The sequence below is a fragment of the Mytilus galloprovincialis genome, chromosome 4 (assembly GCF_965363235.1).
Source record: "Mytilus galloprovincialis chromosome 4, xbMytGall1.hap1.1, whole genome shotgun sequence".
Classification (NCBI taxonomy): domain Eukaryota; kingdom Metazoa; phylum Mollusca; class Bivalvia; order Mytilida; family Mytilidae; genus Mytilus; species Mytilus galloprovincialis.
Window position 1 is genome coordinate 78,008,907 of NC_134841.1, and position 13,137 is coordinate 78,022,043.

Below are 13,137 nucleotides of genomic sequence, written 5' to 3' on the forward strand. Positions count from 1 at the left end.
TTCAAAGTCTGGATCGCCCGTGTGATTTTAGATTGCAGTATTTTCATCAATGTTAAAAGCTTTTTTTATCACTTTAGCACGTGGAGGGACCAAAAATACAAAACAAACTCTAAAAAGCACGCTGTGAAATGGGAAAATCAAGCAAAGAAAAACGAAGATCTGAGGTAGAGGATGAAGCAGGGGACGGAGGTGACAGTAAAGAAATATGGCAAGAGAAAATCAAGTACCAGAGTTCTATTTCCCAGCCGTTAGCCCCAAGGAAATTGACAAAAAGAATTTACAAAGCTGTAAAGAAAGGTACATGTAGCTAAGAATGAGATTGTTTAAATGTTATTCTCTGTTGTTTCTATGCTTATTGAATGACTTATGTTCATAATAGAGCTTTCTTTAATAAAATATTTTGTAATGCCGACTATAAATGTCAGCAAGGACGTATACTGTTTGTGTATACATGTATATATGTAATATATGTTGTGTTTGAGATAAGTAGATTTAAATCTCAATTGCTTTAGTTTGAGTTTCAACTTCTGCCTTTTATGACAAGTTTCTAATACACATGTACATGCAAAATTATTGATGATAAATATGAACAATATTAATCATATTATTCACAAAATAGTCTAAAGATGATACAAGTAAAAACAGGAGATGACATGTAATTGCGATAATGTAAAAGTACATAACTGAATTTGAAGGTTACTGTATGGCCGTCAACAATGAGCAAAATCAATACATGTACTGTATATACCTTACTGTCAAAGACCAAAGTTGCGAAAGTTTACAAAATGAAAAGATGAAAATCCAGCCTAACCATGTGGCTAAAACAAAGAACAAAATCCAATTTGACCAAATGTTCTCAACAACAACAACTAAAGTGCATTGTTTACCAATAATGAAACACCTTATAGCTCAATTCAACAATTGATAGTCATGGTCTTAGCTGACTTAGCTTTTATAAAAATAACACATGAATGTTTTACTTCTTTTAATACAAATAATCAGGTAGATATGAGCACAAAATCAACAATTCAACGAAACCCAGTATTTAGCAGCACTAAGTTGTTCTTTAAAAGATTCTTAAAATTACATGAACATCAATGCCAAAATATGATGAACATTTAAACAAAAATCAAGATAAATCCATAAAAAAGCACTACAGTCTACAGTTTATTGTTAACCACTTCGTATTTGTTTTTGGTTATGTCTTTCAATGCCTGTCTCAAACTTAAGGATGACATTTGGGTAGATATGCTGGTCTTATTATACGCTTAAGTCGGGTAACAGCAACACCACGTATCCTTAGAAATAAATTGATAATGTCTTTTGTTACGGCTCAAACAATCGAACCCTCTTCATTTGCCATTAGAATGTTACAATAGTATTTGATCATGAAACTTCATAATATTTTCCATCAAGGGTTCAGTTAAGAGAGAATTTGCACTTAAGACTGTGCTGCTAGTTTTGCGAACAATCAGTTCCATCTCACGTACTAGCAGAAACAAAGTGTCACATGACTTTTGGAGACCACCACGGTCTTGAATATTGTACCGTGCCATTTGCTATATTTGGTAACAAAATTCTGACTATCTGATTTGATTGTAAAGTTTGAAATTAACACCAAGTTTATGCACACTGTACCTAAAAAATCTTTTACAAAGAGAATATATCCAGCTACATGTATGTAGAACAGAATAGATTGGTCATTGCCACTAAGTTGTGGTTGCTCTTTTTCTGAGTTGTGTTTTTGCACCTTGGTCATCTGTGACATAATTTCTCCAATAAAGTCTTCTAAAATCAATTATCAAAATATTGAAAGTACTTTTTGACATAAATCTTTAATCTCGTGAGGAGTAACAACAAATGGGTCATTTGCTATATTGCATAGTGATGTTTACAGTGCTGTATAAAAAGTTTTACTGAAAGATCATTGTCCCAAGATAAAAAATCGGATATGTCAATAGAGTTCAAATCAAATAGGCAATAGCATATTTTGCAATTCGTTCTTTTTATGACATATTCGTGTATATTTTCTCAAATCAGCTTTGGTCATTTTGAAAGTATAGACAATGACTCTTTTAGTGTAGTTTGGGTCATAGCTTTTCTTAATTGAATAGTAGAAAGGAAATTAAACCACACAAGCTCATTAAATAAACAATTTACATCTGTAAAAATAGTAGAAAGGAAACAGCACAAGCTCATATTAAATGAATAACATACAATCAGGACTAATTGTTTGTTTTATTATAATTAGTTATAAATCATCACAAGAATTAGGAATGCAAAATCTCAAACTAAATAAGGTTTTAATCAAATTAATCATTGTTTCTAGAAAACATTTACCTTAATAAAAATGTAAAACTGTAATTTATACGATTTTAACGGCCATGTAAGACATATTTGATAGAAATTTTTTTTTTTCATATTTGTTTCTTTGATTTTTGAACTTCGAAAACACTGATCTCAATCAAGGACGTATATTAGTGATACGTCCTTGTCAATATAATCAGCTAAAATACGACAAGCTTTTTAGAAAAGCTATTACTTGTATACAAAACAAGTCTCACGATATGCGATATTTTAACGAGATACCGCGAGACACGAATCCTTGTTAGTTATACGTCCTTGATGTCAGTTATTAATCATCTTTATTCAGATGGAAAACTGGAAAACTTAAAGAAGAATGGTTCATTATAAATGGACAAAAGTGGCTGTGTTAGACCTCACAAATTATCTACTCTTTGAGTACAGACTAAACTGTCCCGTCGGAAAAGACTATCAACTGGCAGTAGATGATAACAATGTTAAGGTTCATGTGGACCCTATGGCTAAAATGGCCCTGAGACTCAGAATGGCCGTATTTTCACCTCAAATTTTTCTCTGAGTACAGGCAAACCTGTGCATCTGGAAACGTTTTAAGGCATGGCATGCCCTAGATAAATAGAATTCAAATGAATTGTATGATTTAGAAAATTCTTAACTTAACTGGATTTTGCAGTACACTTTTTTCGTCTCTGCAGAAGATGATAAAATTAACAAACAGTTGAGTTTACCTTGATATGGTCCACTCAGGTACACAGTTTAAATAACCAATTATTGTCAGGTATCTATTGTCCATGTAATGTCCATATCAATAAAAATGCTCACATTAATTTTTACCTGTGGGGAAGTTCTCAAACCTGTTTCCCAACTTAGTTTATTTTGGCACCTTCTGAAGGAATGAAAAAAAGTGCACGGCAAAATCCTGGTAAGTTTTTGTTTTTCTAAAACATGAAACATACTTAAAATTCATTTATCTAGGGCATGCCATGCCTGAAATTTGTTACAGATGCGCAGGTTTGTCTGTACTCAGAGTAAATTTTGAGGTGAAAATACGGCCATTTTAGCCATAGGGTCCACATGAACCGTAATGTGACAATTTCTCACACTCTATTATTATGCAGAAGTTATAAGAGGGGCGGAAAGGGAGGGTATCTGCACAGAAGAACGCGAAATAAAATTGCCATTTCATGACAAACGAACAATTACCTGTTTGTTGATCTTTTTAACAAATTTCACGAAACACTGAATAATGAACCTTTTTGTGGCTGCACGTGAAATAAAAATGGCAAAACACGTTGCATGAAAATAACCCTTTGGCTTTACCACCCTCTTATAATTGCCCTGTATTACATGGTGGGAAGTTTCCCATGCTGGAATAAAACTTCAACACATCAAAAAATTTAAAATCACTGGGTTTTCTAAAATGAAATTTAAAAACATTTCCACACTTAAAATCCCAGGCATACCAAGCACTCGTCAGACCCAAACTTGAAAATTCCTGTTCTGTTTGGGACCCTCACACAACCAAATCTGTATCCAAAATTGAGATGGTCCAACGACGAACTGCACGGTATGACTGCAATAAATACCATAATACAAGTAGTGTTACAAACATGCTTACTACACTTAACTTACCATCATTAGCAGAAGGCAGACTAGCACAAGATTGGTAATGATGTACAAAATATCATACCATCTTGTTGCTATTCCATCAGTCATACTCATAAAAGCAGACTCAAGAACAAGAAAAAAACATACACTCTCATATAAGCATATTCATACATCAAAAGACTCCTACAGACATTCATACTTTCTGTACACAATACCACAGTGGAACCAGCTCCCTGTGGTACTAGTTCAGGCACCATCCATTAATAGCTTCAAAGAACAGCTCACTTCAGCTGTTCTCTGTTCTATTAATTAAAAGCATCAATTTAAATTGTACATAGTTTTAATCACAAATTTGACATTTCATTGCACTTTAATTATATTTGGTTTAAATTGGGGTAAAAATTTTGTAAATAGTCCACGTATGCGAAAGTATGTAATCATTGAAGTCGATGAAAAATTGTATACCTAAAGAAGAAGAAGTTTTATGGAATTTGAAATAGTGAAAATTTCCAGTAAATTACTAGCTTTAGTTATGTTGCTGTTAAAAATCAGTTTGATATGACTATTTCATTCATGTACTTTTATGTTTCAGCTTCAAAACAGAAACAATTAAGAAAAGGTGTGAGAGAAGTGCAAAAATTTATTAGAAAAGGAGAAAAGGGGTGAGTACATTTTTGTACATCTGACTTCACAAAAAGTACATGTAGGAAGTTTTTGTTGGACCTGTCAACCAGGAAATGTTAAAATCACTCCTGTTTATCTGACATCACAAAAAGTACAAATAGGAAATTTTAGGCCACTGCTTACAAAATCATGACTGAGAGCATACTTTATTATAAATTTTATACCATCTGCTCATCACTCAGGACCACTTATACTCATCATTCATTATATTTATGGCTGTTTACTTCATAATTTTTATTGTAATAAACAATTTTATTCATATTTTTGTTAAAACAAGGCAATTGTGCCTAACATATATATTACTGAATTCAGGTTAATGTTGTAGAAATCTATTTGTAAGGATATTACCAGAACAAAGGTTATCTGCAAAAAGTAAAGAAACTTGAGAGTTAGCACTCAAATTAAGGCAGTGGGGCAACAGGACATTAATACTTTTAAAAAGTAGGCATAAGAATGAAGACAAATACTTTTTAAGGCGAAGTGTACGTAATTGCACGCCTCTAGCGGAATACGGGATTAAAAACGTTCGTCGTTAGTTACGCAAGTTATCTCCCTTACTCCAAGAAAGGACACACGAGAGATAAACTACTTTCTGCGGTCTATAATGAATCCAACAAGCACGCCTGTGCTGTCTTAAACCTCATAGAAATTATCTAAATAACTCCAATTAGAAATCACAGCATTCTGTACGTTGTTCTGTGTGCAGCCTGACTTAAAAACACTGTTTTTTTTGTTTTTTTTAGATGCGTAGGAGAAGGCATTTCGTGTTTATGATATCAACAGAAAGAAAAAACGCCTCACAACAAAATTATAAACAAATAAAAAAATAAACATGTAACAAATTTTCTTCTATTGATATCAAATTAATTAAAATGAAACCTGAATTGACCCAACAATATCGTTTTAAAAAGCTGTAGTCTTGAACGAAAAACACAGTACTCAACGTAAAGTTTTATAATAGGTTACAAATAATTAATGAAAGACGTATGAATTTAATTGTTTAATCAAAAAGACGTTGAAATGTTCGTATTTTGTGCAATTGAAAATTTAAGGACATGACTTATATTCATATAAGAAATCAGACGATACCAAGAGAATAATTTGATCACTACTGACACTAGTGCAACACTTACAAGTCGGAAGAACAAAGACGGAAAACAAATAAAAAATAAACAAAATATGCCCCAAAAATTACTCAGTAACTTAAAAATTCTAACATTTATCTTAAAATAAGTAAAAATTATGTCATTCAACTCCCAGTTTTCAACTTTTTCTACATGTGCAGAAAATAAACAGGTGTCTTCTAATCCGTCCGCAATTTATGGGAAAACTAAATCTAAATTTAGAACCATATTGAAATTGAAAGTACACATGTAAGATAAAATATAACATGTCATTTCTTCTTTCACAAATTCCAATTTCGAAGAGATATATAGCGAAATCTGTTTTCTTTTATTGTGCCTGTGTGCATCATTCAAAATTAGAGAATGTAATTTTGAAGTATCAAGTCTCAATTCAAGATTAAGAATGAATAGAATATAGAATTACGAGGGGGGGAGGGGGGTAGGACCTTTATCGGAACTCCGGGATCCGGGAATTCTATTTCCGAATTTCGGGTAGTCGGGATTTGATTTTTTTTAATTGTAATCTTTTTTAATCTTGTAACAGCAATTTAATATTTAGTGGAATGAGCGGTGAAATGTGTTCAGACTATTACATTTCGATTTTTTTTTAAATTTAACCAAAGTTTACTGCAAGGGGTGTTTAACGACCTCGATGATTATCCATGAGGATCTCACACTCGGTCAGCTCTAGGTTTTCACCTAGTTCATTATCATACAAGAATTGAGAAGCCAGTGGTTTACTAGTCTTATAATATGAGATTTTTAAGTTCATATACATGTAATTTACATTCAACGTTTTTTATTGAATATTTCAAGGCTTTTTGACTATCAATGTTGACCCCCCCCCCCCCTTGTCAATTGATTGGATAAAACGAATGGATTGCCGCCCCTATTTCAAACTGAGGTCCTATAAACTGACTGGTATTCGAATTTGTTAAAAGAAATAATTGGTATCTCTATTGATTCAATACCGTAATGCCGAAAATTTGTTTCCGCGAATTCCGAACAGCTAGAAATTCCCGAGTTTCAATTTGAGTAACTCGAATAATTCAAGCCCTTTCCATGTCCGATTTTCTCCCACACGAGAAATGTAGCATTCGTACATCAGCTGAAAAATACGACTGAATTATTCGGGTTACAATTTGTGTAAATCTCGAATGCACATAAAAGTAAAGGTCCAGCCCGACTTTCGGAAATGAACTGTTGTAGATTTCAGATTGATTTCCAGAAATAAAAATCATACAAAAATGTTTCACGCAAATATTCGTCTTCAGACGTGTAAAGTTATACAACGGTTACTAGCCGGTCTGGATTGTGATAAAAAGAAGCGCATGCGATGCATAAAATATATAATGTCGTGGCTCAGGGATGTGTTGAATTATAGAGATGCTTATGCGGCACAAAGATAAGATTAATTTACCCAAATGTACTAAGAATTGCCACACAACTTAAATTTACTTGAATATTGATTTGTTATCCTGTACCAGACAGATGGCTGATATTCTGAGAAGAGACCTTGATGAAATGAAGTTTTATGAGAACAAAGATTTTGAAAACACGTCGCAGTGTTTAGATTTTAACAAAAAATAAGGCACCGAGGTCGAAAATAGTTCTAGTTCATAATGAAGAAAATGTCAACCGCTTGGCGATCTCCGCACGCACCCGAATATAATAGACAAATACAATACAATAGTACACAAAACGTAACATAAAGAACTTAAGACCGAGCAACACGAACTCCAACAAAACGGTATATATTTCATACAAGTATAGGACTATATGAAGCGTCGTAACTGTTGCGGCGACGTCAATAACGTTGTCGTTGTTTTTTGTTTTTTTTACACTCAAGATTCAACTTTAACAGGGTATAGCTTGAAAAGTAGCACGGTTGCTATGGACTTTCTTTGTACCAATCGATTCCTCAGACATTTTAGAATCGTCTCATAAATTTTAAAAAAAATCGTTTGTCTAATATAATAGAAAATCTTGGAAATGTAACAATTCCTGCCGAATTTCACGATTTTCCCTATATATCCTTTGTAATTTTGGTGTATGATGCTGTTAACTTCAACAGCTCGTATCTCAAAAACGAAAACGGTTACCCCCTTTTTTTATTTTATTTTCCGATTTATTTTTACAAGCAGAATCTACATGTAAAATTTTAAAAACATCCATTGTGTAGTTTAATTACGTACACTTCGCCTTAAATGACTGATAAGAATTTGTTATTTACTCATACATTCCCTTTAACACAATGGACAACACATATTAACATGACTAATGAGATTTTCTTTTTTACTAGGATTGTTATATTAGCTGGTGATGTAAGCCCAGTTGATGTTATTTGTCACATGCCTTTGGTTTGTGAAGAGGAGGGACTACCATACTGTTACACACCATCAAAAGAGGTATGACTACATTAATGTTGATGTTTGAAATTTTTAATGCTACAGGTTAGTCATCATACCATGATGTATTGGTACATGTCTCTCAAAAAAAAAATTAACAGTACATGTGTACATGAAAATTCTCTACACTATCTAAAACATTTACCAAATGTAAGACTTGAAATGAAATATTAAAGTTTTTTTCTTTCAAGACGAAGGTTAGACAAAATGATGACAACCAAAACTAGTCAACCATTGGAAATATAATAACACAGAAACTATGTCAAAAACACAAAACACAAAAAACTTTTTCCAGAAAACAACCACTATTTGACTATTCAGTCTATTGGAAGGAATTTAGATTCTACTGGAGGGTAAGCATTTTTATTTGCTTGTACAACTTCCATACAGAATATTCTGTAAGTGCTTATTCTCTCAGTTTCTTTTAAAAATTGAAATGATACTGGAAAGTCAAAAGTAATTTTTTAAAATGAAAAGGTTCTCTCCTGTTACTCCAGCTTCCTCCAGCAGTTAAAACTGACTGCCACAATATAGCCAATAGTGTGGAAAGTGGTGTTAAACACCACAAATAAATCAATCATTCCTTAAATTCTGGTTTTCATTAGAAAGGTGTATTTATATACATGAATATACATTTTTTCATGGATATCACAAAATTTTGAATTGTTTTCTCAACTTTTATGTGATTAATGTGAGAATAAAAATATTTCTAATTCTATAATGCTTTCAGGCAGAGTCAATTTTTTTATGGCAGTTATCTACTAAATAAATAAAATAAATAAGCTGATGACAACTTAGACAATATTTGCAAATAAAAGAATTACTTGATGCAATTTTGTTGAAAAATTATCAAGGCTAAGAAAATACATCAAAACCACTCAGCCTGTAATACTCTTTTGATTAAAAGAAATATTAAACTTCTTCTTTATTAAACGTTTACTCATCATAAAATTGAATTGATTTTGAATACTTTTGAATAGATAACCAATATGTTTGCTAGTGATTTTGTATTAAATACTTTTGTCAGTTTGAATTATTTCCCTTGAAATAGCTGTTTTTCAATAATTTATTTAATAATTCATTACCTTTACACTCATTTAAAAAAAGAATAAAGGAAAATAAATTTTAGCATTTTATTGTAATCTAATTCAATATATTGATATATTTTGAAATCAAATTTAAATAAAATTGTAGATAATAATGTACAAATATAGTCATGTTATACATGTTTTAAAATAGTGACATATTACTTTTTAACATGGTTATTGATGCTCCACTAGTGGCACCCGTTAGTACTGCATTAGCTCAAATGCGTACTTTATCTTTGTACGAAGTAGGTGTTGTGAAATGCCTATTCAAATTTACAATATATATATATCATCTGTGTTAAAATAACAGCAGTTAGTTGTTGCTTTCGGAGTTTCCAAAAACCTTAATTGGCTATTGGCTAAGTAACCTGTTTAATAACTATTGGCTGTTAGATATCATGATTGTTAAATAAACGAAAAGGGCTCTGTATTAATCAGGTTTGCTCAAAGGAAGACTTTTCACTTAAAATATTAGGTTCATAAACTCAAGAAACTACAAATTACAAGGATTAACTTATTTTTGTGGATTTGGGAAAAATTGTAGTTTTGCTAAAACCAAAGGAAGTTGTACTTTGTAGAACTTTTAGATTTGTAGTTTCAAAAGAATCTATGAAAATTGGTATCCCATGAATAATAATGAATCAACTCTTTGTAGCACAGTTGATCCTGTCTTGTGTCTTAAATTTGATATTTTAGTTTTACCTTTAAATCATACTTAGTCGTTTTTCTTTTTCCTTTCTTTTACATGGTACTATAAATTATTTTTAAAAAAAAGTGAACAATTGAACGGTTATCACATGTAAAAGGAAAGATAAGAAATATGTCTGGTGTACGAAAATATCTTCTTTCAAATTGATCCCCAAAATACTTTTTTTTTCATAAATTAAGGAAGAAAGTAAGCCACTTCTGGTTTAATTATTAGAAAAGGTAAAAAAACATCAAATTAAGATTCTTTATTTTCTAATCACAGGGCACTCTTGGGCATTACAAAATTTTAACACAATCATTCACACTTTCACACCAGTCTTTCTAGTTAAACTCAATCTGATGACATATAAGTATAAATATATGATAGTACTTGTGAAGTGAGATACAAGTTTATTGTCACCCTACTGTAGCCCCATTATTAAATTTACAATAGTGGGCATGGCCTGTTTGTAGCTTGGGGTACTGACCCTCTGTTTGTAGAGCACAGATTGGGAGCATTACTTGTACATGTATTTTATTGTAACACTCGAATTATCTCCCCTTAAAACTGTTGTACATGTATTTCATAATGTTTAAAAAGATATATAAATTTAATCTGTATTCCAACATTTGTCCAAAATTTGAATAATTATTTTTAAATTTGTACTTTTCATTTGTATGCAGTATTGATAAATAGTGAATTAGATACTAAAATTAAATTTTGTTAAAAATTTAAATACCAAATATTTGATTCAGTATTGTGGATAGTCTATACATTCCTTCTACTTTACACATTTACTATGCATGCGTCACCCGTCATAGTGTTGCATTGAGCACACTATACATCTTTGACAATAAAAGGTGTAATGTTATACCTCTTTAAAAATAAAAAGTAGGTCAAGAATATGTATGTATAAATCTTATGTAGATGACTAAATTTCAAAAATTTTAAAAAGACTTCAGAGTTCTATGCAACATTTTATTATTCTTGCCCTCAGACGTATATTTATATATATTGTATATTGAAATCTTGTTTTGTGAGCTAAAGGTGTCAAGGGTGCTAAAAAAATCACTTATGTTGTCCATATGATTTGTTTGAATATATACTAGATCAGCTTGTCCTTATTATCAGATATGCTGCTGTTGATGTCTTGCTGCGTCTTTATTCAGAAGATGGTTATAACTAAAACTTACCTTTTAAATGAACCAGTTCTAACTTTTATATTTTTCATGGTACAGTGTACATGATCTCAAATCTATAAATGTTAAATTTTCCAACACTTTTTTAATTAAAATTAATATATTAATTTTATTTTATTTTAGGATTTGGGAACAGCATGTGGTTCAAAGAGACAGACTTGTATGGTGATGATTAAACCAAATGATGAGTACCGACAATTGTATGATGAATGTTATGGACAAGTGAAAGAACTCCCACTTCCCATTGGATGAACGATAACAAACTTTAACCGGTTTTAATGAAGAAAGATTTCAAAATTTTGATAGACAACCTAATTTGCAGTGCAATACCATTAGGAATAATGATGGACTGTTATATGAATAATACAGATTTAAAAAATTGAAATCAAGTGTTTAATAAAAGATCTGTAACTTGCAAATTTATGTACTGTTTTGAGAAATAGTTGTTTTTATGACATTAATAGGAATCAATGAACATTTGTTACATTTATGATTATTTTTGTTTGATAATAAACGTAAGATATGAGATGCAGACTTTCAGTTTCAACCCAAAGTCATTATGCCCATTTGTATATATGAATGAAAGGCGATGTAAGGTATAGGTCAATGTGACAGCATCACAACAACAAAAATATCAAAAAAGACTTCTAGAGGGAAACAGACATTCTTCAACAATAGACATGCAACATTATCAAAGCAAATTATATTTCATACAATATTTTCATTTACCAATGAACCATGAAAGCATGGCTAAGGTCAGATAAACCCTGCAAGACAAACATGTACACCTTACAATCATTCCATACACCAAATGTACACGATTTGCTGATAGTATCTGAGAAACAAACTGAAACAATAGGTTAATAAGGCAATAACGTTCATAAGTTGCTGTCTGACAATTTCGTGTAGATCTTTTCCACCTGGTGATTTCGACCATTAAAAAAAAAATTTACTCCTGGCATCTACTGTAGTTTCCACAAACACACAAAATAGTCAGTCAAGGCTTACAACTATAAGGAGTCAACTGACAATATCCATCATATTGACTTTTGCAATATACAGTTTCTATCCACTATAATTTCCACAAAAATAGGTAAAAATTGTCTTTCAATGTGTATAACTCCCTTAAAGTTGTGGACTTGAAATGAAATTGTATCTGTCCAAAGTCGGGGGCCTGTAGTTCAATGGTTGTCAATATACCCCCGCTTTAAAAAAGTTGGGGTATACTGATTTACCTCTGTCTGTTCTTCCATTTGTTAGTCCCATGAATATTTTCATTGCATTTTTCTCAGGAACTACTTGGCAAGAATTTCTGAAACCATGGTTTCAGGGTTTATATATAAGTCAGTTATACCAATGTGATGGGTTTTCAGATTCATCACTCAACAACTTCCTGTTTACTGAACACTTGTATCATTTTACACATAATAGCCAAGTTGAAAACTTTTGTCACATTTTTCTCAGGAACTACATTACAAGGATTTCTGAAATTTGGTTTCAGGGTTTATATAGGTCAGATAAACTGAGTGATACATTTTCAGATTCATCAAATATTTCGGGGGAGGGGTATCATCAGTGAGCAGTAGCTCAGTTTTACTTGTTTATTGCTGTGTCACATATTTGTTTTTCACATATTCACTATTTTGTACATGAATTGGGCGGTCAGTTTTCTGGTTTGAATTGTTGTATATTTATCATTTCAAGGGCCTTTTATAGCTGACACTTCAGTATTGGCTTTGTTTGTTTAAGGCCTTACAATGACATAAAGTTATTAATTTCTGTGTCATTTTGATTCTTGTAGAGAGTTGTTTCATTGGCAATCTTATACAATGTATGTCGATTTGGTAGATCATGCTGGTCATTTTTGCAATAGACCGTCACTATCTGCAATAGTTTCCACCAAAAACCACAAATGTGGTTAATAATTTATTAATTGGTTAAGAAATGACAAAAATGTTGGTCAAGCTTTATATATTTATGATTTTCGTTTTTGTCATCCAGGAGTTCTGGTCCTTG

The 13,137-nt window shown here is 31.7% G+C and overlaps 1 protein-coding gene across 1 annotated transcript; it reads left to right on the forward strand.

Moving 5' to 3' along the window:
- The first annotated feature begins 42 nt into the window (after positions 1-42).
- On the forward strand, positions 43-11,647 carry LOC143073015 (H/ACA ribonucleoprotein complex subunit 2-like). The gene is made up of 4 exons (XM_076248228.1): positions 43-297; positions 4,523-4,592; positions 8,041-8,146; positions 11,245-11,647. Exons 1-4 carry the CDS (start codon positions 129-131, stop codon positions 11,371-11,373), a joined length of 474 nt encoding a protein of 157 aa, XP_076104343.1. The 5' UTR covers positions 43-128; the 3' UTR covers positions 11,374-11,647.
- Positions 11,648-13,137: the final 1,490 nt, after the last annotated feature.

Bases quoted from the DNA above. Each gene is read 5' to 3' on its own strand.
- LOC143073015 (XM_076248228.1), top strand. From the start codon at position 129: ATGGGAAAATCAAGCAAAGAAAAACGAAGATCTGAGGTAGAGGATGAA. The intron at 298-4,522 runs GTACATGTAGCT...TTTATGTTTCAG, and splicing joins TTACAAAGCTGTAAAGAAAG to CTTCAAAACAGAAACAATTA. The intron at 4,593-8,040 runs GTGAGTACATTT...CTTTTTTACTAG, and splicing joins ATTAGAAAAGGAGAAAAGGG to GATTGTTATATTAGCTGGTG.